This window comes from Parus major, chromosome 2, assembly GCF_001522545.3.
Source record: "Parus major isolate Abel chromosome 2, Parus_major1.1, whole genome shotgun sequence".
NCBI classification, from domain to species: Eukaryota; Metazoa; Chordata; class Aves; order Passeriformes; family Paridae; genus Parus; species Parus major.
Window position 1 is genome coordinate 98,796,990 of NC_031769.1, and position 23,232 is coordinate 98,820,221.

General features: G+C 40.4%; 2 protein-coding genes across 3 annotated transcripts in view; both read left to right on the forward strand.

Moving 5' to 3' along the window:
• Nucleotides 1–7,411, forward strand: part of CEP76 (centrosomal protein 76) — a 14,456-nt gene extending 7,045 nt beyond the window's left edge. For both annotated transcript variants that reach the window (XM_015617335.2, XM_015617334.2), the window contains exons 8-12: nucleotides 1,640–1,831; nucleotides 3,788–3,954; nucleotides 4,832–5,165; nucleotides 6,384–6,601; nucleotides 7,062–7,411. In XM_015617335.2, the coding sequence (XP_015472821.1) occupies nucleotides 1,640–1,831; nucleotides 3,788–3,954; nucleotides 4,832–5,165; nucleotides 6,384–6,601; nucleotides 7,062–7,200 (1,050 nt within the window). In that variant the 3' untranslated portion in view covers nucleotides 7,201–7,411. The remainder of the gene's footprint in view (nucleotides 1–1,639; nucleotides 1,832–3,787; nucleotides 3,955–4,831; nucleotides 5,166–6,383; nucleotides 6,602–7,061) is intronic.
• A 2,322-nt stretch (nucleotides 7,412–9,733) lies between these two features.
• The window catches only part of SPIRE1 (spire type actin nucleation factor 1), a 128,192-nt gene continuing 114,693 nt past the window's right edge, over nucleotides 9,734–23,232 (forward strand). Inside the window, 3 exon segments of the mRNA XM_015617331.2 lie at nucleotides 9,734–9,972; nucleotides 9,974–10,355; nucleotides 22,238–22,272. Coding sequence (XP_015472817.2) covers nucleotides 9,910–9,972; nucleotides 9,974–10,355; nucleotides 22,238–22,272 — 480 coding nt within the window. The 5' untranslated portion in view covers nucleotides 9,734–9,909.

Below are 23,232 nucleotides of genomic sequence, written 5' to 3' on the forward strand. Positions count from 1 at the left end.
GGAAGGAAGGAAGGAAGGAAGGGAGGGAGGGAAAGGAAGGAAAGGAAGTACGGAAAGGAAGCAAAGAGAGTCACCCCCTCCCACAGGAGACAGATGCCCTTACTGTCTCCAAGCAGAAAAGATCTTAGCACTGAGCATGACACTATATGGCATGGAATGTTCCTTTGGTCAGATCATGTCAGCTGTCCTGGCTGTGTCTCCTTCCAGGTTTTTGTCCACTCTGAACCTAGAACTATGTGGTGGCAGAATGAGAAACGTAGATGGCTGTCATACTATACATTCCTTGCTCACCAGCAGCTAAAACACTGGTGTGTTCACAGTACTGTTTTGGTCACAAATCTAAAACACAGCACTATGAGGGCTGCTGTGAAAAAGACTCCATTCCAAATACAAAGGCTTTAAGAGTTTTAGGGCAGGGTATAAAGAGAAACAGGTCTATAATTAAATAGGGTAGGAACTAGGCCCCTGCTAGATTAGTACCTATATAGAGCTTATCTTGAGTCTCCCATTGGCCATAGCAAATCTTAATAAAACTTTCTGGGAATAGAAATGACTTTATTAGATTAGTTTGATAATTTAGTTACCATCAAGTTTCAGATGAGTAATGCAGAAACAGGCATTTTATATATATGAGACAATATTAAAAAATAAATCCTGCCTGTGGGTTTTTTTTAATTGCTTTGGAGCTGTGAAATAGTTTTCAAAAGGATTCCAGTCAGCCTCAAATAAATGCTGCTTTTTTTTTTTTCCCACCAGTTTGCTGGAAAAGCATGACAAAACCTTAACAGGGACAGTATATGACTACAGTAAAAATAGGAGACCATGATTTCCTGAAGCTGCAGAGATTCAAAAGGCTTTGATCCCTTTTAAAAATATATGAGCATAAAAGTACAAATCTAGACCAGTGAGGAACAGAAGATTTCTATGCTTCTTGAAACAGTTTTAATATATGATAATCATAGTATATGCCTGCAGCATGTAATTAAACAGACCTTTTTTAAGTAATCTTATTTTTTCATTTTTACAAGAACTTAGAAATTCTTAGTATTATTGCTTAATTTAGATCTAGTTGGTTAATAGATCTAGTTACTGTGTTTTGAGCAATTTTTATTGCTTGCTATTATAAGAGGTAGAGTATTCAAATTCAGAAGCAAATAAGCACCTTTTAAACTCTAGAATCAGTTGCTGAATGTTTAATACTTTTGAGGGTGGGGTTTTTTGGGGCTGTTGTGGAACTCCAATTTTTTGGGGTTGTTGTGTGAGATTTGTTCTGGCTGGTTTTTATACTTGATGATAATGTGGATATAGTGATGATAATGTAGAAATTGATAGTGGGTAGAGCATGAACAGTTCCTCACCCATTTGAGAAAATTAATTGCAGCCTGTGCTGTTCCTGCTGTTCATACATTTAGTCCAGAATTCCCTATCAATGACAGAGCCAGAATGAAATATGTGATGTCTCTAAATGAGTTGTCTTAATGGTCTTGGCTCCTAATTCTGGGGGTATTTTCGTGTCTTCACTGTTTTTGAGTGATACTTATTCCAGGGAGAATACATCCCAGAGGGAAAAAAGCTAAGCTAAGATTAACGTTTTGCGAGACTGGCACGGCTGGCAAATAACCCCATTTGACATGTTCAGGATGAAAACGGGGTGAACCGGCCGGTGTGTTCCTACGTGAGACCTCTGCGGGCCGGGCGGCTGCTGGACACGCCCAGGCAGGCAGCGCGCTTCGTCAGCGTCCTGGGCCACGAGAGAGCCCCGGTCATCGGCGGGGGCGGCGGCAAACAGGAGCAGTGGTGCACCCTCCTCGCCTTCTTATGCAGGAACAAGGTGCGTGACGGTGCCCCTCGTGTGGCACCGTGGGGTGGGTGTCCTGTTCTTAACAACGGCAGGAATTTAAAACAAGTTGCAAATACACGCATTAAAATCGGCTGTGGAAGATTCTGTTACGATCGTGTTTGAGATGTTTTTAAAGAGAAGCAGATGCTAAATAGTAGACAAGAAGGTTTTGGAGCAGACTTCCTTTCCTGATGTAGTTGGGGTCCATTTGTCAATGCATCTCTTTGACACTGAGTTGGCTTTTCTTCCATTGCATTTCTGAGAACACATCTCATCCAATGAATCCCTGCTACTGTGCAGGACACTGCTTAAAATTCTGGACTAATCCAGGAAGAGTAGAAAAAGTCTCTTTAGTCTCTTGTCTCTTTTGTTGATTTGATGGGGTTTTTTTGGTCGTTTTTTTAGTTGTTTTTTTTTGTCTTTCTTTGTTTTGCTTGTTTTGTTTTTCCATAGATGGGCTGAAATATACTGACAGTTTTTATGTTACATTTTTGCAAGGTAGGAAATTTCACTAAAAGTTTCAGCCGAGTTCTTGGTGGTCTGACATTTGTATCCTAGGAGTATAATAAGCAAAACAAATTGTAACTGGTTCTGCTTTATAGCTCTTCAGTTTTATGAGCAGAAGTAACAAGTGATCACTTCTGGTACTTCTTTAGGGTTGTCAGTACTTTTCATTGCCATGAAGATACTTAGGCCTTCAAAAATAGCATCACTGATGTGTTTGCATTTGAAAGATGTGTTCATGGCAGCAGGAGCTGTATCCCAGATTTTAGACCTGCCTCCAAGACCACACAGAACAGGCATTGGCTATTTGAATATCAGATGATGCATAGGTGGCATGTTAAGGCAGTTCTGGCTATCCACTGGCTTTCAGATGGAGATGGCAACAGGGACTTTGAGGACTGCTGTGTTTGGACACACAGAGAAGAATGTTCCTTCGAGGCAGAAGGGGAAAACTGTATGGAAAATAACTAAATTTACCCCCTGAGACACCAGCTGGATCATTATTTTTCTTGTGGAAAGTGGCACAGGTTCACTACAGGGTTTAAAACTACTGCGTATTTCTCTTTTATGCTGTGGTAGGGCAAGATTGTGTTGTCTTGATACATCCAAGAACTCTGAATTTCACATTTTCAACATTCTGAATAGTTACTTGACTAAAGAGCCTTACTGTTCTGCTTCTGAATGCTATACTTTGTATTATGAAGCCTTCATTGTTTGAGCAAATTTTGTTCTTACTTTACAGCTAATGTTTGTAAAGAACTCAAGAGACAAAGGATGCTAGACATTGCATTTGGAAATTGTTTTCTCTGAATTATCAGTGGTAGTAATGTGTTTATGAGATAAGTGTTTTTCTAACTGAAGTAAAAAACAGCTGCACATGATTCCCAGTGGTCTTACAATTAGATCTGTGGGGGACCTTGTTTTATCTTTGTCTAGTTTCTGAAGTTTGGCAGCACATTCAAGAAGGTGAAATACCAGTAGAATTACATTTTATTAAATGAAAAATTTCCTAAATGTGTGCAAATACTGAGTAATTTCTAGTCTTTCCTCAAGTGTTTGATATATATATATATTTACAGTTAATTAAAACATTGGTTTTGTTGTCACAGGTCAATAGATTCCGGTTTTGGGTTATTTGAAGGTATCTTTATAGTCGTAAGAAATGTTTCCCAGTGTTAATCATACACTATACTTGAACAAACAATATCAACAGTCTATCATTAGAACATCTATTTTTAAGTTTTAACTTTTTTTATTCTATTACAGGAAACTAAAACCTGTCTAGTGTAAGTGGTAAAATCCTGACTTTTGATACATATTTTAGATAAACAGGAAAGTAACATGACTTGTTAAATGGTGGCTTGAGAAATACCACTATTTTCTTTCTTTAACGTTTTATCCATACCTAATACTCAAAACAGCTCATTAATATTTATTGTCTAGGGTGACTGTGAAGACCATGCTAACCTTCTGTGCAGTCTTCTTCTTGGGTTTGGATTGGAAGCCTTTGTGTGTGTTGGAACAAAAGCAAAAGGAGTCCCCCACACTTGGGTAATGACTTGTGGATCTGATGGAACAATTACTTTTTGGGAGAGCTTAACAGGACATAGGTGAGTAAAAAGAATATAAGAAAACAGAACAATGTATATTGAGGTTTGTGTAGGATATTTTTACTCTTGTGTTGTTTTTTTTTTTTAAAATCTTTATACCCTGTCATGTAATCCAGGTGATATTTGTCTTTGAATATTTTTTCTATCTAGTGCTTTTGCTTGGAAAATAGCTGGTTCAGCATGAGGGGAAATATTTCATCAGTTTATAGTATATCAGTGTCCTTAGTACTGTATGGTAACTGTCTTGTGTCTTACGGCAGCTGATTGCCATTGACGCTATCACTGCCATCTTTTGTAAAGGAGATGAAATCTGACATGATTGTTTAGGAACACATTTTTTGCTTGATTTCATTGGCGAAATCAGTATTGCATTACTTTTTTGCTCCCTGCAGAAATCTCTCTTAAGTTCTCTGAGATTTTCTCTTGGCTTGGGTTATTTGAGAAGGGCACGTGTTTGATGTACTAAAGCTTTGGGAACATGTTCTTTCCAGTGTTCAAAACAAGCAATTATGTTTTGCCACTGTTCGTGTGTCCTGTGATTAGCATTTGCAGGTGTATTTCTCTAAATGTGATGAATAACAGGGAAACTGTATGAGCATGTTTTTGTAGTTGCAAAATTTAGCTGCTTGATTAAGCAGCATATTTTTCTAGATTTAAAGACTAAAAATTATTTATTGTTTGATTGTATATTATATCTCCAAAATGTTTGCAATTACATTTCTGTAAACAATTGAATGCCATTTTTTGGGGGAAAATTGATTACAAACTTGGATATAAGTGTTTTTAAAGAAGAAATGTCTGTATCTGTCCCATCTAAATATTTTTACCTTGCCTTGAAATAAGCTGTATTAATAAGAAATTGTATCTTTTTGACTAGGTACATCCACAGAGCTATCAACCCTGATGACCCTCCCATAGTTGAACAACCCAAGCCACTGTATCCATATCGCACAATAGGTTGTATCTTTAACCATCAAAAGTTCTTTGGAAATTGTCAGCCCTCTGATGCTCTGGAGGTGTGTGTGTTTGACCTGCATGATGAATCTAGATGGAAACCCATGAGCGGAGAGGCAATAAAATCTGTATGTCCTCCTGGAGCAACATCTTCAGTTCCCCCTTTTCCTCCTCTGTGTGCTTCTACAATAGATGCTGCTGTAACAAGCAACGAGATAGAGGTGCAGCTGAGGATACTGGTCTCTGAACACAGAAAGGTGAGGAAGACTGGCAGTAATCTGTCATGGTAATGTGTCAATTGTATACTTGCTTTGGATAGCCATTTGTTAGTTCACATACTTGTATCTTTGCAATGTCGTTACCATCAGCTTTTGCAGAACTATGGTATGTGAAAAGTGAAATTACTGAAAAAATATTTGGGAAGACTGTAATGAGCTGGTTTAGACATCATACTATTATTTCTGGTGGTGATCCGTTGCCTCGTGTGTGAGCTTTTCCCTCCACCCTGCCTTTGCCCCTTTTTCTAGGTCTGTGATCTTCAGCTTACTGGCACCTGCAGACCACCCATGAGCTGTTTCTAAAAGCACCAGGAAGATCAAATCTGATTGTTAGTGGACTTTGCCAATACAGCACAAATGTTTCTGGTTCCTAGATAAAAGTAGACTTTCAGCTTTCATGATCTTACTCTGACTACTTTACAAAATGGGAGATATTTTTAGAAGTTAGTTTTGTCCTTTTTGTCCAGGATTTCTACAAGGCATAATGTGCCAGAAATGTTACATCCTATGCTGGATATGAAGGCAATGATATTTTAAGTCCCTGTTAGCTTATGTCTGTTTTTAATGTTTTTTTGATTGTTTCTGTTTTTATCTCCCCACACGATGCTCAGCCTTTAGGGTGGCAAAGTAATTCTCTGAGTATGAGTCTCATGCAGTGTTGAATATATACATGGTAGTTTTTTATATTTCTTTGCCTTTGGGGTGGTAGGAGGAGGGTGCACGTATGTGGTGGGAACATGGATGGTAGAAAGAAGGTGCCTTTGTGTTTCGGGGAGCTGTTGTGCATCATATTTTCAGAAAGGGTTTTCCATGAGACATTTGAAAAAATGTCAGGTGAATCTTAGTTGATCTTTTCCATATTTTTGCTGTGTATTTATGCATATCTTCTTACATTTCATGCAGAGATGCTGTAGCTGAAACAGGTTTCAAGTCTGCTGGCCTTATGCTTAAGTCTAGTAGTTTCATTCCTTGATAAATGTTTGATACTTGTGGTGTCGCTTACTTCTGGTGGTGGTGTTTGCTTCTCCCAGTTGGTGCGTGAGTCAATACACAAAGCTCACTGCTTCATCAGTTCACTGCCATCAACTACCAATATAAAGATTCCTGGATTTATTTGAATCTATACAGTAGGCAAGTTTAGGCATATCCTTATGTACCTTCTTCACAGTTGTCATTGTTCTGTGACTTGCCTCCCAGGATCTTGGCCTTTCTACTGTTTGGGATGACCAGCTCTCCTATCTGTTGTCACCAGCATTAGCAGCCTATGAGCTTGAACGCACAACAGGTGTTTCTGCAGGAAATGAAGAGTTTCAGGATGCCGTAAGGAGAGCGGTACCCGATGGTCACACCTTCAAAGGCTTTCCAATCCATTTTGTGCACAGAAATGCCAGGAGAATATTTGCCACGTGTCTTCGGTAAGTCTAAGTGTAAAGATATAGGTATATGTTAAAACTAAATAGTAATCCTTAATTGCTAATTGCAACTCATTTTTTTAATAATGAATTTTAAAGAAAATTGATTTCCTTAGGTTAGAACTGGAGGAAGAGTAGTGTGGTATGTGTAATGGATCATGGGGTACAGAGCTTTTAGGTTGTATTGGTGACTCAGTGGTGATAGACTTCTTGTGTATTAAATTGAAGAACAAGGGAGGAGTTAATTTAATTTCTCTTCACTTGTTAAAAATGATCAGTGGTTGTGTCATTTTCCTCCAAGGCAACGGCCCTTGCACTATAGAACAATATTATTATTTGTAGTGACAGACTCATTCATCGTTACTTGAATGCTAGTCACACTTTAAAAAAATTGCACTATATAATTAAAACTTTTAACAATATCTTAGGATTGTCTGTTACTCTGTTTCTCTTTGTCATATAGGTCTCCTTTTTGTGAAGAAATAATCTGTTGTAGGGGAGACCAAGTGCGACTTGCTGTTCGTGTACGAGTGTTTACGTACCCTGAATCTGCGTGTGCAGTTTGGATCATGTTTGCTTGTAAATACCGTTCTGTCCTTTGAAAAAAAAAACCAAATTATTCATACCTTTTTAGCACTGCAAAATAATGTATGAGGGTATAAAATGATTCAATTAAAAACTAAGATAGTATTTTATATAAATGCCACTGATTTTGAACACCAGTGTGTGTATTGAAGGGGATTGTGTACACAGTAATGATTGTATTTATAAAGAGAATTTATTCTTTGTAATAAAAGTTACTTTTTATATTTATAGGAATGTGGGTCAATTTACTAAAATGGGTGCAAAAAATATTGGCTTGTTTTTTGCAGTTCTGAATTGGTTTAAGGGCTTGTTTAGAAGTAGGTCTGCTTTACCTTTACAGACTAAGAGACTCTTTTCTACCTCTCCTTTCCCTGTGGTGTACAGGATGTCCTTTGTGAGTGACTGAGATCCAGATAGACTAGTGTTTATGCATGTGTCCTTCAGACAACAAAATTTATTTCTGCCTCTTGGGGATCTAATAGTAACTTCTACATTCAGCTTCTGAGAACAGTTCAATCAGATAAACTTGTTAATCTATGAATTTAATAATATATGGATTTATTTTTTAAATATACATTAAGACTTGGATACCTGAAGATCTATGAATTTAATAATTTATGGATTTATTTTTTTAAATATATATATTAAGACTTGGATACCTGATGACGTGAATAGCTATGATGGGTTAGATAAAGTAGTTAAACCTGATGCCTTTTCCCTCTTGTTACCTTATGAAGTTTCTGAGGTAGAAGTTGTAGGCAGGCCATTTTTCTTGACAGCCATTCATGATTTTGTCTTAATTCTGATGCTCAGATCTGTACTTAATTACCCACCTCTGATTTTGTCTGTCTTAAACCTATGGGTGATGATTTGCTGAGTATCTGTAACTTTTTATGCTTTACAAAATGGCAAGCAGTTGGGCTTACTGAACTTTCTTGTACCATACTTCTCAGGTTTTTTCCCATGTGGACCCCAGGCATCTCTTGTGGCTGGAGAATCTGAAACTGGTTTCTTTTGCAGAAGCCATTCTGTGTCAGTGATAGCCCATGACCACCTCCTTTCCTTGTCCTTGTAAGAAAGGCAACTTTTTCTGCTGGTCCTGAACCAAAAAAATTACCTGATAGGGAGAATTACCTAGAGAATCCTGCAACACATACAGCAGGAGTGAATGTTGACATTTTGCATGTACATTTAATCAGCAGTGTGGCAGTGTGACACCATTTTTGTCTTTTTTCTTCAAGAGGTGTTAAATACTTCCTATGGCAGCACTGGGGTTTTTTAAATTTAGGGCTCTAATAGCACATTATGTACTTACTGGCCCTGCTGCTAACTTCACAAGTCTGGTTTTGTGTTATCTTTCTTTTTCTACCTGAAAGATCAAAATGCATTCTTTTGCCTCTTATACAGCATACAGGATGCTGATAAAAGCTTCACAAGTACAATTTCTCCCCTACTTTACTTTCCTGAAAGGCTGGATCATATTGTATGGTGAACATCTCCAAATTTGACAGCATTATTTAAGTACCAGTCGTATCTTATATTCACCGCTGTATGTTACTCAAGAGGAAAAAAGCAGCGGCGTTCAGTACAGCTGGAAATGAAAGGGAAGAGAGGAACTGGAGGTGGAATGGGAAGAGAGGAGCTGGAAGTGGAATGGGAGAGTTGGAGCCGGCGGCGGGGGCCCTGCCCAGGTGCAGTACCGCTCCTGTACGGCAGGGGGCACTCCCGGCGCTGTTCCTCACACCCTCCCGGCTCCCAGTGGATCAGGTGCGAACGGGAGATTTTTATTTTCCTTTCACATCTGAGAGGTAGAACACTAAAGAGAGAAACGCTGTGTGTTCGCTCTGAGCATCAGCTTATTTAGTCTGATGCTTTTCTGCGCGAAAGTGCTCGTTTGCCTGGGACGAAGCTGGCACGAATGGTTGTGCCCTTCGGGTGCCCAGGTGTGTTCAGGGGCAGGGACCTCAATTCCCAGCTGCTTGGAAGACGAGTCCCTTGTTCCCTTCCCAGACTGGGCTGGTTTAGCTCTGCTACCCTTTCTGCGTCTCCTGGGCGCTTCCAGCCTTGCTGCTGCCGAGGATGGAGCTTTCCCGGAGGAAGTGTTTGCTTTAGGAGGGCAGACCCTGGAATTCAAAGGCACTCGCCCTCCTGCTGGGAAAGCGGGGACCTAACACGTTTCGCCGTATCCGTGATGGCGCGGGTCCGTGTCAAGCCTTTAACACTTGGGGGTGCAGAGAGTGTCATCCCGCATCCCGCCGGGAGCTGTTCGTTGCTGCCGGTGGTGGTTGCCAGCACCCGGCGCAGAAACAGCGGCCCGAGGGCAGTGGGCTGAGTGCACCACGAGTGCCCCGCGTCCGTCGGTGTCTCCGGCAGAGGTGGAAGCCGAGCGGCTCGGCCCGGCCCGGCAGGCGCTGCAGGCGCCGGTTGCCGTGGCAGCCCCGGTGAAAGCGCCCCGCGCCCGCCATGGCGGCGGTGCCGGCAGGGGGCGCTGCGGCGGAGGGCGGGCGGGCGGCGCCGCGCGGCGGGGGCGGGCGAGGACGAGGACGCCATTGCGTTGCTATGAGCTGTCGCTCCCCCTGCGGCGGCGGCGGCGGCAGCGGGCGGACCGGGCGCCGATCCTGTGCCTGCCTTCCTCCTGACTCCTGCCTGTTTCCTGGCTCCTGCTGCCTGCCGCGCGGGCCGGGCTGTGCGTCCGGCGGCCTGGTGGCACTAGCGGGGCGGAGAGGATGAGCACGGCGGGACCGGGCGGCAGCAGCAGCACAAGCAGCAGCAGCAGCAGCATCAGTGCAAGCAGCAGCATCAGCAGCCGCTGCCGCGGCGGCGGGGCCGGTCGCTGAGCGAGGACCACCACCGCGGCGGACGCAGGGCATGGAGCCCCAGCCCGGCGCCTCCCGCCCGGCCGCCGAGGAGGAGGAGGACGGCGGCGGGTCCGGAGGGCAGCCGGAGGCGCTGTCGCTGGAGGAGATCCTCCGGCTCTACAACCAGCCCATCAACGAGGAGCAGGCGTGGGCCGTGTGTTACCAGTGCTGCGCCTCGCTGCGCGCCCGTGCCCGCCGCGGAGAGACCCCCGCCGCCAGGCTGGGGGCGGCGGCCGCGCACCTCCGCGTCTGGCGGGACGGCGCCGTCACCCTGGAGCAGGACGAGCCCGACCGGCCGCCCCCGCCCGCCGCAGGTAAGGCCGGGGGGCCGCCGCCGGCGCCGACCCCGCGCAGCCCCCGGCGGCAGCAGCCGGCGGTCGGGCGCGGGCGGCCGCCCGTCTCCATCAGCCTTTGTCCCGGACGTGACTGTCCTTCCCGCCCGAGGGTCGCGGTGGGCGAGCTCTCGGCTCCTCGGTCGTGCCGGGGTCTGTGGCGGGGGGGGTGTCTGCGTGTCTGTTCGTGTATCTCCTTGTGGCATCTCGGTGTCGTGCGTGGAAAGGTTGACCCCCTCGCCTGGGATGCGATCGCCTGCGTGCGGGCGCGGGCAGGCGAATGCGGATTCAGTGTTTTATAATTGCGTCGTATCTCCTGGTGCGCAATCAATCCCGTGTCATCCACACACCGGGAGCGCCGCTCTTGCGGGCTCCCTGCTCTTTGGGTCCCTCCGGCCGGGCCGTGCATCCCTCAGGGGCTTCCGGAACAGTTTGGCATCAAAAGGCACCTGTTAGAAATAGATCCATTTAGATGCGTGCTGACACTAAGTAAGTGAGAAAGCCGTGTACAGGGGCTTAGCACCTACCATCTGTTTCGTTAAAATACCCAGGAAAGCGTATTTTGCATTGGAAAGGAAAATGAGGTCGCATGTCTGTTTCTTAGCCTTCCAAAGCTTCTGATTTTAAATGTATTAAATAAAAGCAGTATTTTTTTGTCGCAAGTAAAGCTCGATTTCTGAAAAGAAATCAAAAATGGGCAGCAGAGGGATGTGGTCGGCTATCACATACATGATGGTATTCCCCGGTATCAGCCTAGTCCACATTCAACGTCACAGAATTTTCCGGGAAGCCAGAGGTTTCAGCATTTTAAAGTTGTGTGAATCAGAAGGCAGTGGTAAATTCACAAAATGGGATTAATGGAGCACTCAGCATTTAGAGCACGAATATTATGCCTGGTGTTACAATTTAATGAAGCCTTTTGATACAGTGCCTGTCTGAAAAGTCTTTTGGCAGAGACTTGCAGTAATCCAGTTTGGAGCTAGTGGTACATGCAAATATCAAAATATATTTAGTGGAAGAAAGGATGTCATTTAGTTCTGCAATTGTAATGAGTCTAATAATGACTTCCATTTAAATGTGATCTAGTGTGCTTTCAAAACTGTTTTAAAAAACAGGTCTTTGTAATGTTAATTAAATGCCAGACCAACACCCAGAAATTCCAGGAAAATGCTCTCCTGACCAAGGCATCTGCATGTCACAAGCACGTTGAAGAGTTCGTGTGCTGCTTTTGCTTACAGCCTTTTGAGATGACATCAAGACTTTTTCCTTTCTCTTCCCTATTGCAGGAAATATATCAGTTTACTATGTATTTCTTTCTTTTGTGGCTTTTTTTCTTGCTATTGGTGGACCTACCCTATTTCCTCTTACAGTATATCATTACTGGCTGTAGGAAGGTGTCGAATATATTTGGATATAAAGTTCAGACCCCTCACTGATATCCGGCATGTTTATTTTATTCTAAAGCTTTACTGTGAAAATGTTATAGTCAACATTTGCTAACTTGTGTATGTTGATACCACATCTAAATTTTTGGATGGATATTTTTTTTAATATTCCAGCCCTGTCTATTTTTCTTTTTTTTTCATCTTAGTAGTGTATGTATTATTTTGTATAACACCACATGTGTGTGCTTATATCTTGAGAATCTTAATAGAGTGTTTATATGTATCTAAACAAAAATGACCATTCTGTTAAGACCTCCCAGGAAAGCAGGAGGTGGGAGCTATCCCAGGGAGAGTACCCCCTCCAGTGCATATAACAGAAAAGGGGAGTTGGGGATTTTTCTGCCAGCTATCCATTCCTAAAACAACCTCGGTGAACTTGCTTTTCCATCAGCTGCAGGTTGGTAGAGGTGCCTGGATTTGAAAAGAGGCAGTATTCCTCCTGGGGTCCTCTCCCTGCCCCCGGCCTTCCTCATCTACCTAACTTTGAATACACTTTGCAAACACAGGCTGCTCAGCCCCCAAGCTTTCACAAGGGGTTTTCTGTGTTCTTTGATTTGTGAAACCTAGAGCAGGTTTGCACTAGAAATTGTTATATATGTGATGCATCGAATGTTGGGAATTCACTATACTGAATTGAAAAGCTGACAGAAGGCTTGCTTCTCCTTGGTATCTTTTGAACTGTTCCTGTTCTTTTCCTTATTGCTCACTGCAGTCTCTTTGGGTGATGATTAATGAGCTTCCTCAGCCAGTTACAGCTTGAGCCTCTGGAATGGGTATTTGTTTGTAAGCTTCTGTATTCTTTTCACAGCAGTGAAAGCTTAGGAAGTGCCCTGTCTCTGTGGCCTGGGGAGCAGTACAACGTAACAGGCCCTGAAGCTGTATGGTCACAGAAATTTTACTTTCAAGATACAAATTAAAGTTCTCTTGAAAAGAAGTACTGATTATGTAGAAACTGATGGTACTTTTCCAAAGCAGTTTCTTGTGAAACAGTTTTCCAGTTCACGCTTAATACCTGAAATTCCAGTAGCAATACATAGAAATTGAAGAAAAATATCCTTGAGATAGGAAAGAGATGAGTTTCGCTGATAGTGGGACAGAAAAATGCCCTTGGAGTTGAATCCCAGTCCTTAAACAAAACCAGAGACTGATTTTCAGATCTTTCAGCTTTATCTGTGTGATCTAATAATATTTCTTTATTGTAAAAAAATATAAGGTTTTGATTAAAAAATAAGTAAAAAGATGAAGGATGAAAATGCATCCCAGTTGTTCATTTTCCTGTCACCACTGATATCACCTGAATCACTGACAAAAGGAGGATCAGGAAGGATTCCTGCTAATTGTTTTCCTGCCTTTGTATTTCAGACAATTTAGATTCAAATGCATGTGTCAGGAGGTTTGTTAGAGCAATAGGGGTTCTGTGGGTTAATGCTCTGAGTTGTAAAGCTGTTTTGTTCTAGCAATACATAAAAAAATGTATAGGTGTAGGTTGGTGCATAGGTTTGGATAGTTCACAGGAACAAATATTGGCTGTTAGTTTCTGTTTTAGTAAACAACAGAATCCTGTGTGGGCAAATAAAGGAGTCCCTGAAGAATGGTGTCTTTGGGTAGTGAACATTCGGGCTTTGTCCAGGGTTGCGGCGAACTACGATGTGATCAGTCACGCCTGTCAGTGGGGCTCAGGCGAAGTCAGGAGCAAACGCAGTAAACACAGTCTTGTCAAAGGGTTTGCTCTAGAGATGCACATGAAGGCATATTTTTACAGAGCAGTGAAAACCTTTTTACTTTTCCAGAACCAAAATAAGAAAAAGAAAGAAAGAGGATTTTGCATGAATATGTAAAATAAACATAAAGCTCGCTGTGGTTTTCTTAGTATGGATCATTGTCTGACATCTAAATACCAGAGAAGTATGCTTTGAAATACCCATGGTACCATGTAGAATTTATTTTAACTAATGGGTGCTTTAGCAGTCTTTGTTACTTGGAATTTATATGAAAAGAACTAATGGTGGCATCCAGTAAAGTGCCAGATGCAATAAAAATTAACTTCTGAACAAGTTAAAATGTTTGGGGTAAACATGTGGTTTGATTTGTCCAAGCTCTCTTCTTGCAGAATCGCATTTACACATGTTTTTATAAACTTGAAGCAATAATGAAATTATAGATTCAGGAGCAGAAAACCTGCACAAGAGCTAGCAGTCGACATCATGCCCAGGATCCAGGGGCAGAGGATACTGTAGGGTACTGGAGGCTGTTTCGTTGGGGCTGTGCCATTGCTGCAAGCTGGATAAGAAGCTCTTGCTTTTCAGCCTAGAGGCTTTGCCCCCTCCTTCCCAGAGGTGGGAAACAACAGTTTTGAGGGTGTGAAGGCTTGGTAAAATGAAGGTTTTCCCTGCATGTTTTGGTAATGCCAGATCCCTGGCTTAGCAAAGGTGGCCATCAATTTTGGGCATTGCTGAGCTCCCGAAGAGGAATAGCCATGAGGATCTTGGAAAGTGGCAAAGAAGGATATCTTGAAGGCTGAGTTGGGCTCACTTCCAGCTGTTGGCTGTTAAGGGTTGGCTCCTTGGCCTTCCGTCTCCCTCCTGAGACTGTGAACTGTGGGTAGTGTCAGTGGCCCTTCTTTTGCCTCATCCTCCAGCCCTAGAGAGAAAACACACAGGGAAATTACAGCTGGTCTTACCAGAAGCGAGTACTATGCAGATTTTTGTCTTGGAAATCTGCCAGGCGTTCAGCAGGAGGGCATAATGCATGGAGTATTCTGGCTTTGAATCAAAAAGATCACAGAAAAGTTGACTGCATGGTGGCTTTCACAGGACTTGGAGGGCTCAGGGTGAGACATGCTGGAGAAGAATAGTTTATGTTGTCTTGGCAGTTTTAATGATGTCCATGTCCCTCTTACATCCTTGTGTGCCCAGGTTTTGGAAGGCAAGAATGGAGAAACAGGATGAATAAATGCAAATTCAACTTATGTACATGAAGACATTATTATCTGTCAGTCTCTAGATTACTGAGAAAAAATATGCGTGAGTTTTAGAGGAAAATTAATGTACTACCATTTTTCCTCTAATTTTGTTGACCCTTTTTAAAGATGATGGATGGGAATGGCCTTTCTTGATGTTTAAGTTTTGAAAGAGGTGTTGCTATGAATAGTGCTAAAATAAATAGTACCTTTAGGATGAAGACTTAGTTATATTCAGAATTCAAATCTAATTCAAGGGTATTCAGAAACAACTGTATTTAAAAATAGTAAGGCTTGATGTATTGAGCCTCATTTTTTTGTGCAAGAGTTTTAAGATAGATACCTATACAGGTATTTTAATATTGGATATCAAGATAGGAAGAAAATAGTACTAGACAGCCGAGGGGAGTCTTGGTGAGTTGATGCTTTTATGTCTTCTTCCTCTACTGATCTGTGGAAGAGAAAAAGCTTAGGCCTGATTTATGCCAGGTTTTCTGTCATCAGTGTGGTTCCCAGTACATAGCGTGAACTGGAAGGTTTCCAGTCATGGCTTATGCGGATGCATCTCGTGCACTGGGTGTTACGTGGGCTCTCTGTGAATATCAGCAGATGCTGGACATCTTATTGTAGGCAGTACTGGTAGGGGAGGACAAAATAAGCAAAAATATCTCAGCATAACAAAACAATGTATTTGATTGAAAAAAATGTGTGTATTTCAAACGCCTGCACAAAAGAATTGAAAAAAAAAAAAAAAAAAAAGAAATTGCCATCAAGGATAAGTGACCTTAGTTGCCTATATTTGTATGGAGAAATGTTGAAGATGCAGTGAAGTATGCAGTGAAAGAATGAACTCTGTTTTGGTGTTGTCTGAAAACTGCATTTGTTCCTAAGGAAAACATTGAACTTTGAACTTTGAAAGAAGAACTTTGAGGAATTGTGGGCTCCTGGTATTAACAATGACCAAAGTAAAAGATAAGACATTTGTACTTTTACAGAGATTTTCTTGCCTAATGAAGTAAAAATGTTGCTGTAGAAAGAAAAATGGAATTTTAGTTGTCATTGTTAAAAGCAATTGAAGAGAAGAGTGAAAAATGAGACATCTGCCATGATGTTGCGGAGAGTTAATATCATATCCCTATGGGCATTGCTGGAGGAAGAACAAAGATGCTTTTGGGGGAGCGAGGGAAAAATAGGTAATGGATAATGGAGTCCAGCTTCAGGGCTGGCTGGAGGTGATAGTTTACCCCACAGTGTCCCGTCAGAGATGATGGGTGGGACTGGGGGAGCTCAAGTGGAGCTCAGAAAATGAGCAGAGTAGCAGTGTATGTTATGACAGAGGGGAATAGAGAAAGAGAGAGAGAGAGCCTTGAACAGAATGATTCAGAACAGGACAGGATCAGAGTGACAGGCAGTGCAAATGACCCACATGGTGGCACGGAGCTGTGGATGAGTCTTGCCCAAGCCTGAGTGTGTTTGCCAAGTGTGCAGTATGAATGTTGCAGGTAACAAGAGGATTACATAAAGGTATGTAACATCCTGCATCCATATTGGCAGTGAGCATATCTTCATGAAAGTGGGGAAGCTTTTTCATAGTATCTGTTAAAAGGAAACTGAGGAGTGTTTACTCTTTGTTTCTGAACTAGTTTATCACATTACAGCATCAGATCAAATAAGGAGACAACATTGTTTTATTCTTGATAAAACCTTAAAACAGCTTGCATGACACATGACACATGACACAACAAAATGCATTACTGTATTTTATTACTGTGCACTTTAAGAGGAGCAAAAGGAGATGAGTCACTTTGTATAGTGTAAATACAAGACTGCAAAGACACAGCTGAAGTAGAGAAGAATTAAAAGAACTCATTTTTCATTTACTTGAGAGAGTTTATTAACAGCTGGTGACAGTTCTTAACAGATCCAACAGTGCTGAGTTATCAGTTTAGAAAAGCTGTAAACTGCTTGAAGCACTGGATCCATCAAAAATGGTGGGAGAAACTGCTGATGACTTGAATGGAGTCACAGTTCAGAAGCACACATACTTGTTGAATGAGCAGGCAAGTGGGTAGCTCCAGGAAAAATTAGAATATGATCAGAGTAAATCAAGACACATGAACTCTGTGAATTCACACTTTTTTGGGGAAGAGTTGATACCTGTACAGGCCAGAGGAAGATGAGTGCAGTATCTGTATATAAGCATCTAAAGAAGAGACTGTCAGTTATGAAAGGAGTCCAGTAGCACATGGAGATGCACAACTATCACAGTATTTATCTTATAGTAGCAAAAATGGATGTGATCCTTAGGAAAACTTAGAGGTTTGCTAAAGAGAGTGAGCAGTGGAATACAGAAAAATCATGTGTTGATCACAGAGCCTTGTGCTGAATAGAAATGAGACAAGACAAAGAGCAGCCATGTAATTATATCTTAGGAAGTAGCACTAAGGTAACATGGATTTGTTAATTTGAAATTTAAAATATTTTTATTAAAAGATTTAACAGGGTATTAATACAGAAGACCTCTTAGTCATTACCTTTGCTTTGTGCAATGGACAAAAATTGCTTACTACTGTTAAAAATGAAGAGTAACGTCAATGGAGAAAACAGAAGGCATGAAAAAATTTGCACAGGGAAAGAAAGTCCTGATTGCCGTTGGTCTAGAAACCTCTCTAAGAATTTTCCTTGTATTCTCTTAAACTTTTTAGTTTTCTCTTTCCTTTCCTATGCAGAAAAATGAGGCATATAATTACGAAGTCATCAGCTGTAGTCTGATACAGAAATCATGAGTCATATCCAAAAAGCCACAAGCTCTAAAACGTCATCCCATTTCTTGTTACCTTCTAATTACAGTTTAAAGGAAGGATATGTTGATCCTCAAAGCTTAAGTATTTTTCTTGAGAACAGAACTTGGGTCTCTGTGCTTCCTGCTCTGAGAGGGTCTCTGGTTTCCTCTCCTAATCCAGTCTGCTTCCTTCTACTTCCTCATGTTCTCACTCTTTTTTACCTTTTTCCCTGCATCTTGATGTGTCTTACTTCTAAGATGTCCTTTGCCTGTATTTGTCTTTATCTTTTTCACTTGGTTTTTTTCCTGTTTCTTTTTATCATACAAGTTTTCACTGTCTGTCTTCAGCTTGGTTCACTTCTGCTACATCGGTATTTTCATGTCCATTTAATTACAAATCCCATTCTTTGCATATTTATCTCTTTTCCTTCTGTGGCATGATTACCTCTGCTTTCTTCTTTTATTCCCTTTCCTTTTATTGGTGCTCATCTTAACTCTTGCATTGATGAACTTTTTGTTTTTGGTAACTTATCTGACCGATTTCAGATTAGTCACCAAATCTCCAGTTACCAAAACTCCAGTTTCTGGATGTTTAAATGTGAGTCTAAAATTTTATATTTTTTATTTTTTATTTTTTATTTTTTTACTTGAGGAGTCCTCATTCTCTTAAGGGCAAAGAAAAGCTCTTGAAGATGTAAAAGCTAGAAAGCAAATACAAATTCAGTTTACTGAATTTGTTAATTTGAGGGGTGTGACTAAAGACCGTTCAACTCAAGGAACTTGAGTTAGTGACTCATGTTCTTCCTTGCTCCCTTTCCCTAGGTTAGCCCTTATGTTCCTTCTTCATCCTCTTCTTCCACTTTTGTCCTTTGGTACATACAGGCAGTGTCTGTCATTCCTGCAGGCAACTTGAGTTCTGTTGTTGTAGCAACAGCAGCTTGTTTTCACTCTAGACTTGCAGAAGTAGGCTGTGACATTTAATTATGATATTAATCTTTGACATAAAATGAGTTTCAGGTTTGTTGCCAATGTGTGCATCAGCCACACTGTGGCCAGAAAAATCCGTGTTTATCATTTCAATTCTGAAAGAAGCTGTCTTGAAGGAACTGACTGTGGATGTGAGCAGAGGAGTCTGAGACATTAGAGGAAGGCTAGGGAGATGCTCTGAGCTGCAGGGCTCTTAGACCAGCTGATTATAGCTGAAATGGTGGCTGGCTGATTGTGGTGTCACATCACTAGAGTCAATTCTGTACCTTGATTTTTCTTCAGATAGAGGAGTGCAGATGAGTTAGCATATCCCATGTGCTGTCCTACAAATACCTGGGTCAGTCCATTCTAACATACTGAGTTATCTATTTTGCTTTTAAAACTCAGTCTTAAAGGTGTAGTTCTTACCATTGGAAGGAGTACAGGGAGCTCCTGCCTTAAGGGATTGAGACAGTCTTTCCTAGTGCTTGAGGAAAGTTTGTCATGACTCCTCTTGCTGAGAGTTTGACAGAAGAATACTTTTCAGATAGAAATTTTGAAGAACAAAAAAATACATGTGAAGGTTTGGGGTTTCTTTTATTTTATTTTTTTTCTGTCAAATGTGTCTCTCTGAAGACTGTTTTTAGAAATACAGGAAACCTCCAATGTAAGTCACTTTCCTTCTTTCAAAAACTGTTCACTTTTTACATTTCAACAAGCTGAGAGTGAAAAATTATCTAATTTTCCAAACTGTAGTTTGTTTATAAACTGAAGTTGACAGTTATGCTGTTTACTAGTAATGAATGCATTAGCTTCTATTTGAAATCTGTTATGGTAAATTACTGTTGAATATATTTTGGCAGTAAGAATGGTAAAAATGCTGCACAGATGAATATCTAGTTGAATGGTTTTGAAGTCTGGAAAAGTCTGTATTTATGTTAAGAATCAGCAGCTGAAATAGTTTTTTAAGGCATCACCTGTTTACCAGAGAAGCCCTGCATTCTAATGGCAGACACAGACTGTTCTATGACTTATGGGGAGGTTTATTTTTCAGTGCTAATGAAGGGAGTGTGACCCTTAGGCTACAGTTATGAGTTACTGCTTTTTCAATCATGTCAACTGAAGAGAGAAGAAATTTCTACTCTCAGCCAGTATAGATAAAGCCAGTATAAATAAATTGGCTTGCAGGAGCCATATAAATTTAGCAAATTCATTTCAGTCTTGATAGATGTGAGTGCATCAACAGTATTGTTAATGATCTCTTCAGAAATGCAGTAAATTCCCAGTGGAGGGAGTCCACAAGTGGCTGCGAAGAGCTTTGGGAAATTCGCTAAGTTATAGCTGGTCTCAGGCTACAGAGGCATATGGAATGGTTAATAATTCCCATAATACAGTGTATATTAAAATGTTGTAAGTCAGTCACTTGCAGCAGTCTGGGTGCATGAAAGACTTGTTATTCCCCCTTCCTGCCCCAGCACATGTACTCATGACAGTACTACTGGGTTTTAAAGTGCTGGTGCAAATAGGAATAAATAGTTGAGTTTAATAATAAAAAAAACACTCCCGAGTTTGAGTGCTTTTCTTTGAGGAACAGCTTTCATGGAAGTTTATCAAAGGAGCTGCAAGATTGCAGCTGTTACTCTTAGAAATTCAAATTTTATCTTTCTTGTTTTGGTCTGGGCTGATTTATTGGTTTCCTGTGCTTCAGGACTTGTTTGGGATTTCTGCTAAAAGGATGTTCATAAGATCTCAGCACTGTTGTGAGGTGCAGCAATGAGTACTTGGTGCTACTCAGAGGATCTAGTAGACAGCTTGGCTCTTCTTCCCTTAGACCATAGGAGATGCAAGTCCAGATATTTTAAACTATCAGTGATTGCAAACATTGGTGGCCTACTGTATGCACTGCAATATACAATGAAGTAGTAATTTTTTTAAAAAGGGTAATGTCTTTTTAAAGACAGTATGTGCTTTTTTCTTCCCCTATCTTGACTACATTTCTCTGAATTAATCTTGTATCATCTTCTATCATAAAGATACATTGTTTCGGTCACCTGTCAATTGATTTCACAAAAGTAGCTCATAATATTAATAAACCTGCTATAATCCTAGGAGTTAAAAAAACATTCTCAATAAATTTCTCCTATTCATAGTTTGTAATAATCACGTGACTGTTACCATTTTAAGCACCAAAAAATCTATTATGTGGATCTGAAAGTGAATGAACCAGAGGTACCAGTCCTTTCAAAAAAGATAATATGAGAAGCAAAAGCCTTTTTAAGTCACTCTTCTGCTCTTAGTTTTGAAGTGAGACACCAGTGCTAAGCATTAGCTTGCTTTGGCAACAGTTGAAAAGGAAAGCAAACAACTTTCACACTGTTAGGTAGGTGTTCCCTACTCATTCAGGATGTGTTTAACCTTTAGTTTCAAAGGAAGGTGACCAATTCAGTATGAAAAATGAGGTTTTTTCTATGCAGGTGACTCTTCCCAGAGCAGAGTGTTTTGCATGCCGTTCACATTTGTCATATGAAGTCAGTGCGATCACTCCTCTGTGCGAATATTTTGCCAGCCAGTTGGCTGAGCTTCCTTGGGCTAGTCAGCCAGTCTGATAAAATAGTCCTTCCAGTTATGGGTACAAATCACAAACTATTTCCAAACTATTGCAGTAAATCCCTCCTAATAATTACCTGAACATGTGCTCTTAGAGTATGCACAGTCAAGCAGATGCATCCTGTTCTTGGTTTTGAGTGCGTGAGGTCTCAGAATTATGTCTTCTGTAGGCTCTGAGCAATTGGTTCCAAAGCTGCAAATTCTAAACCAGCAGTGTGAATGCAATGAAGCTAGGACAAAAAAAAATGTAAAATTTGATATCTGTGTTTTGAAATTAAAGTTTTGGGTAGATCCCCTTTCAAATGGATAGATTTCTGTGGAACAATTAATTTCTTTTGAATAAATTTTTTCCAGCAGGAAGTCATCCTGTCAGGATTCCTTCACCCTATCTGATAAGGATACAAAATTATAAACTTGCTGCTTTTAGTGAAATGATACTTTTCTAATGTGCTGTGAAAATTCAGTCTTTGTTTTCTTAAGCTGCCAAGCCACTTTGGTATAAAACTGTTTTGTGATTCAGAAAATTGAGATTTCAATTTAATGAAACAGTTCAGAAACTTAATTTTTCTTTATTGTACTAATTCCAAAGTGATGTTTCTGAGCTCGGAAGAAATGTGAAAATTGACAAGTGGGACTTACAAAAATAGCACAGTAATGTTTTAACTTTAATTTGCTTGAACTTCTTATTTCTGTTGAACTCTTTGAAATCCCAGAAGTATCAGATGAAACAGTGGCTTTTCCCTAGTTTATGAATTAATGGTGGTTATTCTCTCGAAATAATTATTTGTTACTGCTTAATTTAAGCCAACATATTTTCATGTTCCCTCCATGGCCAAACATCAATCATACGATTTAAATAATGAAGCCAGGCATCAAAGACACATCTTTTAAAAAGCCAGTATTATAAAGGATCCAAATAAAAAGGGTAGGGCCTTCTTGTTGTTAACCATGATGCATAAAGAATAAAAACATTATTGAAATGTGTGATTCAAGTAAGACAAGGAATACTTGGCAATTACTCAAAAAAGAGAAGTGATTCAACTTTTTAGTTTTGTTCTTCCATCATCTCTTACTTTATCTGAAAACTTTTTTTTTTCTCTTACAGATAAATCAGGCCATTTACACTGCACAGAAATGGAGGTAAGAGAAGTATTTTATGTTCTCTGTTAACATTGATTTAGCTCAGCTCTTTTTCATTAACTTATAGTGTAGATGTAGCGTACTTACAGTGTGGAGTTATCATTGCAAAGTTGTATTGTTTATTGTATTTATGACTTTCATTAGCAGCTGATAAGTGTGTCTTAACATGGGATATTTAGTCTCATGTTCAAAAATACAGGAAAGAAAGGCTGTGTGGTTTTTCAAAACCAAGATTAAAGATTTGTAGTGCAGCCCGTGTAATCCCAATTGATATTAATCTCTTTAAAACATATGTGTATGTTAAAGAATGTTTAATGTAGGTAATTTCTGTTGGATAAATTATTGTGTTATACTTACTTTAGAAAGGACTAATTGAACATGGAATAAATACTTACTGTTTATGGAATGACTTGGTGATTTTTGGCAACCTGAGAATTTGGATGGAAACAGAGAATACAAGTGATCTCAGGATTGTTTGCTCATTTTAAAGCATCCTGATTTCAGATACTTTTGATATGACCTTTAATTCATCACTTGGCAATGTTTTGGAGTCCACAAAATACTGTTGTATGTCTTGCCAGGGGAACAATAGAAACACAAATCCATTAAAATCTGCTTGATTTATATCTTGACCGTTATTTGAATCTGTGTTTTTTGATACTAAATTCTGATTAGTGTTGTAATTGTTTTATATGTCAGATTCATAGATTTAATCCAAGACTGAATGCAAAACTAAGTGGAACATCTAGTTGAACAAGATGTGGACTCACAGTCTAACCTTTATTATCATACAGAGTAAATAATATAGTCTACTCAAATAAACTTTTCCAGCAATGAATACAATTTCTGTGTCCTTTGCAGGGCAGCCTTTTCTCACTGCCTTTGCACTTTCTTTGAAATGTAAAACTGAGTTTTCACTTCAGCTGTTCCATCCATACTTAAGGCTGGGCCTGGAGATGG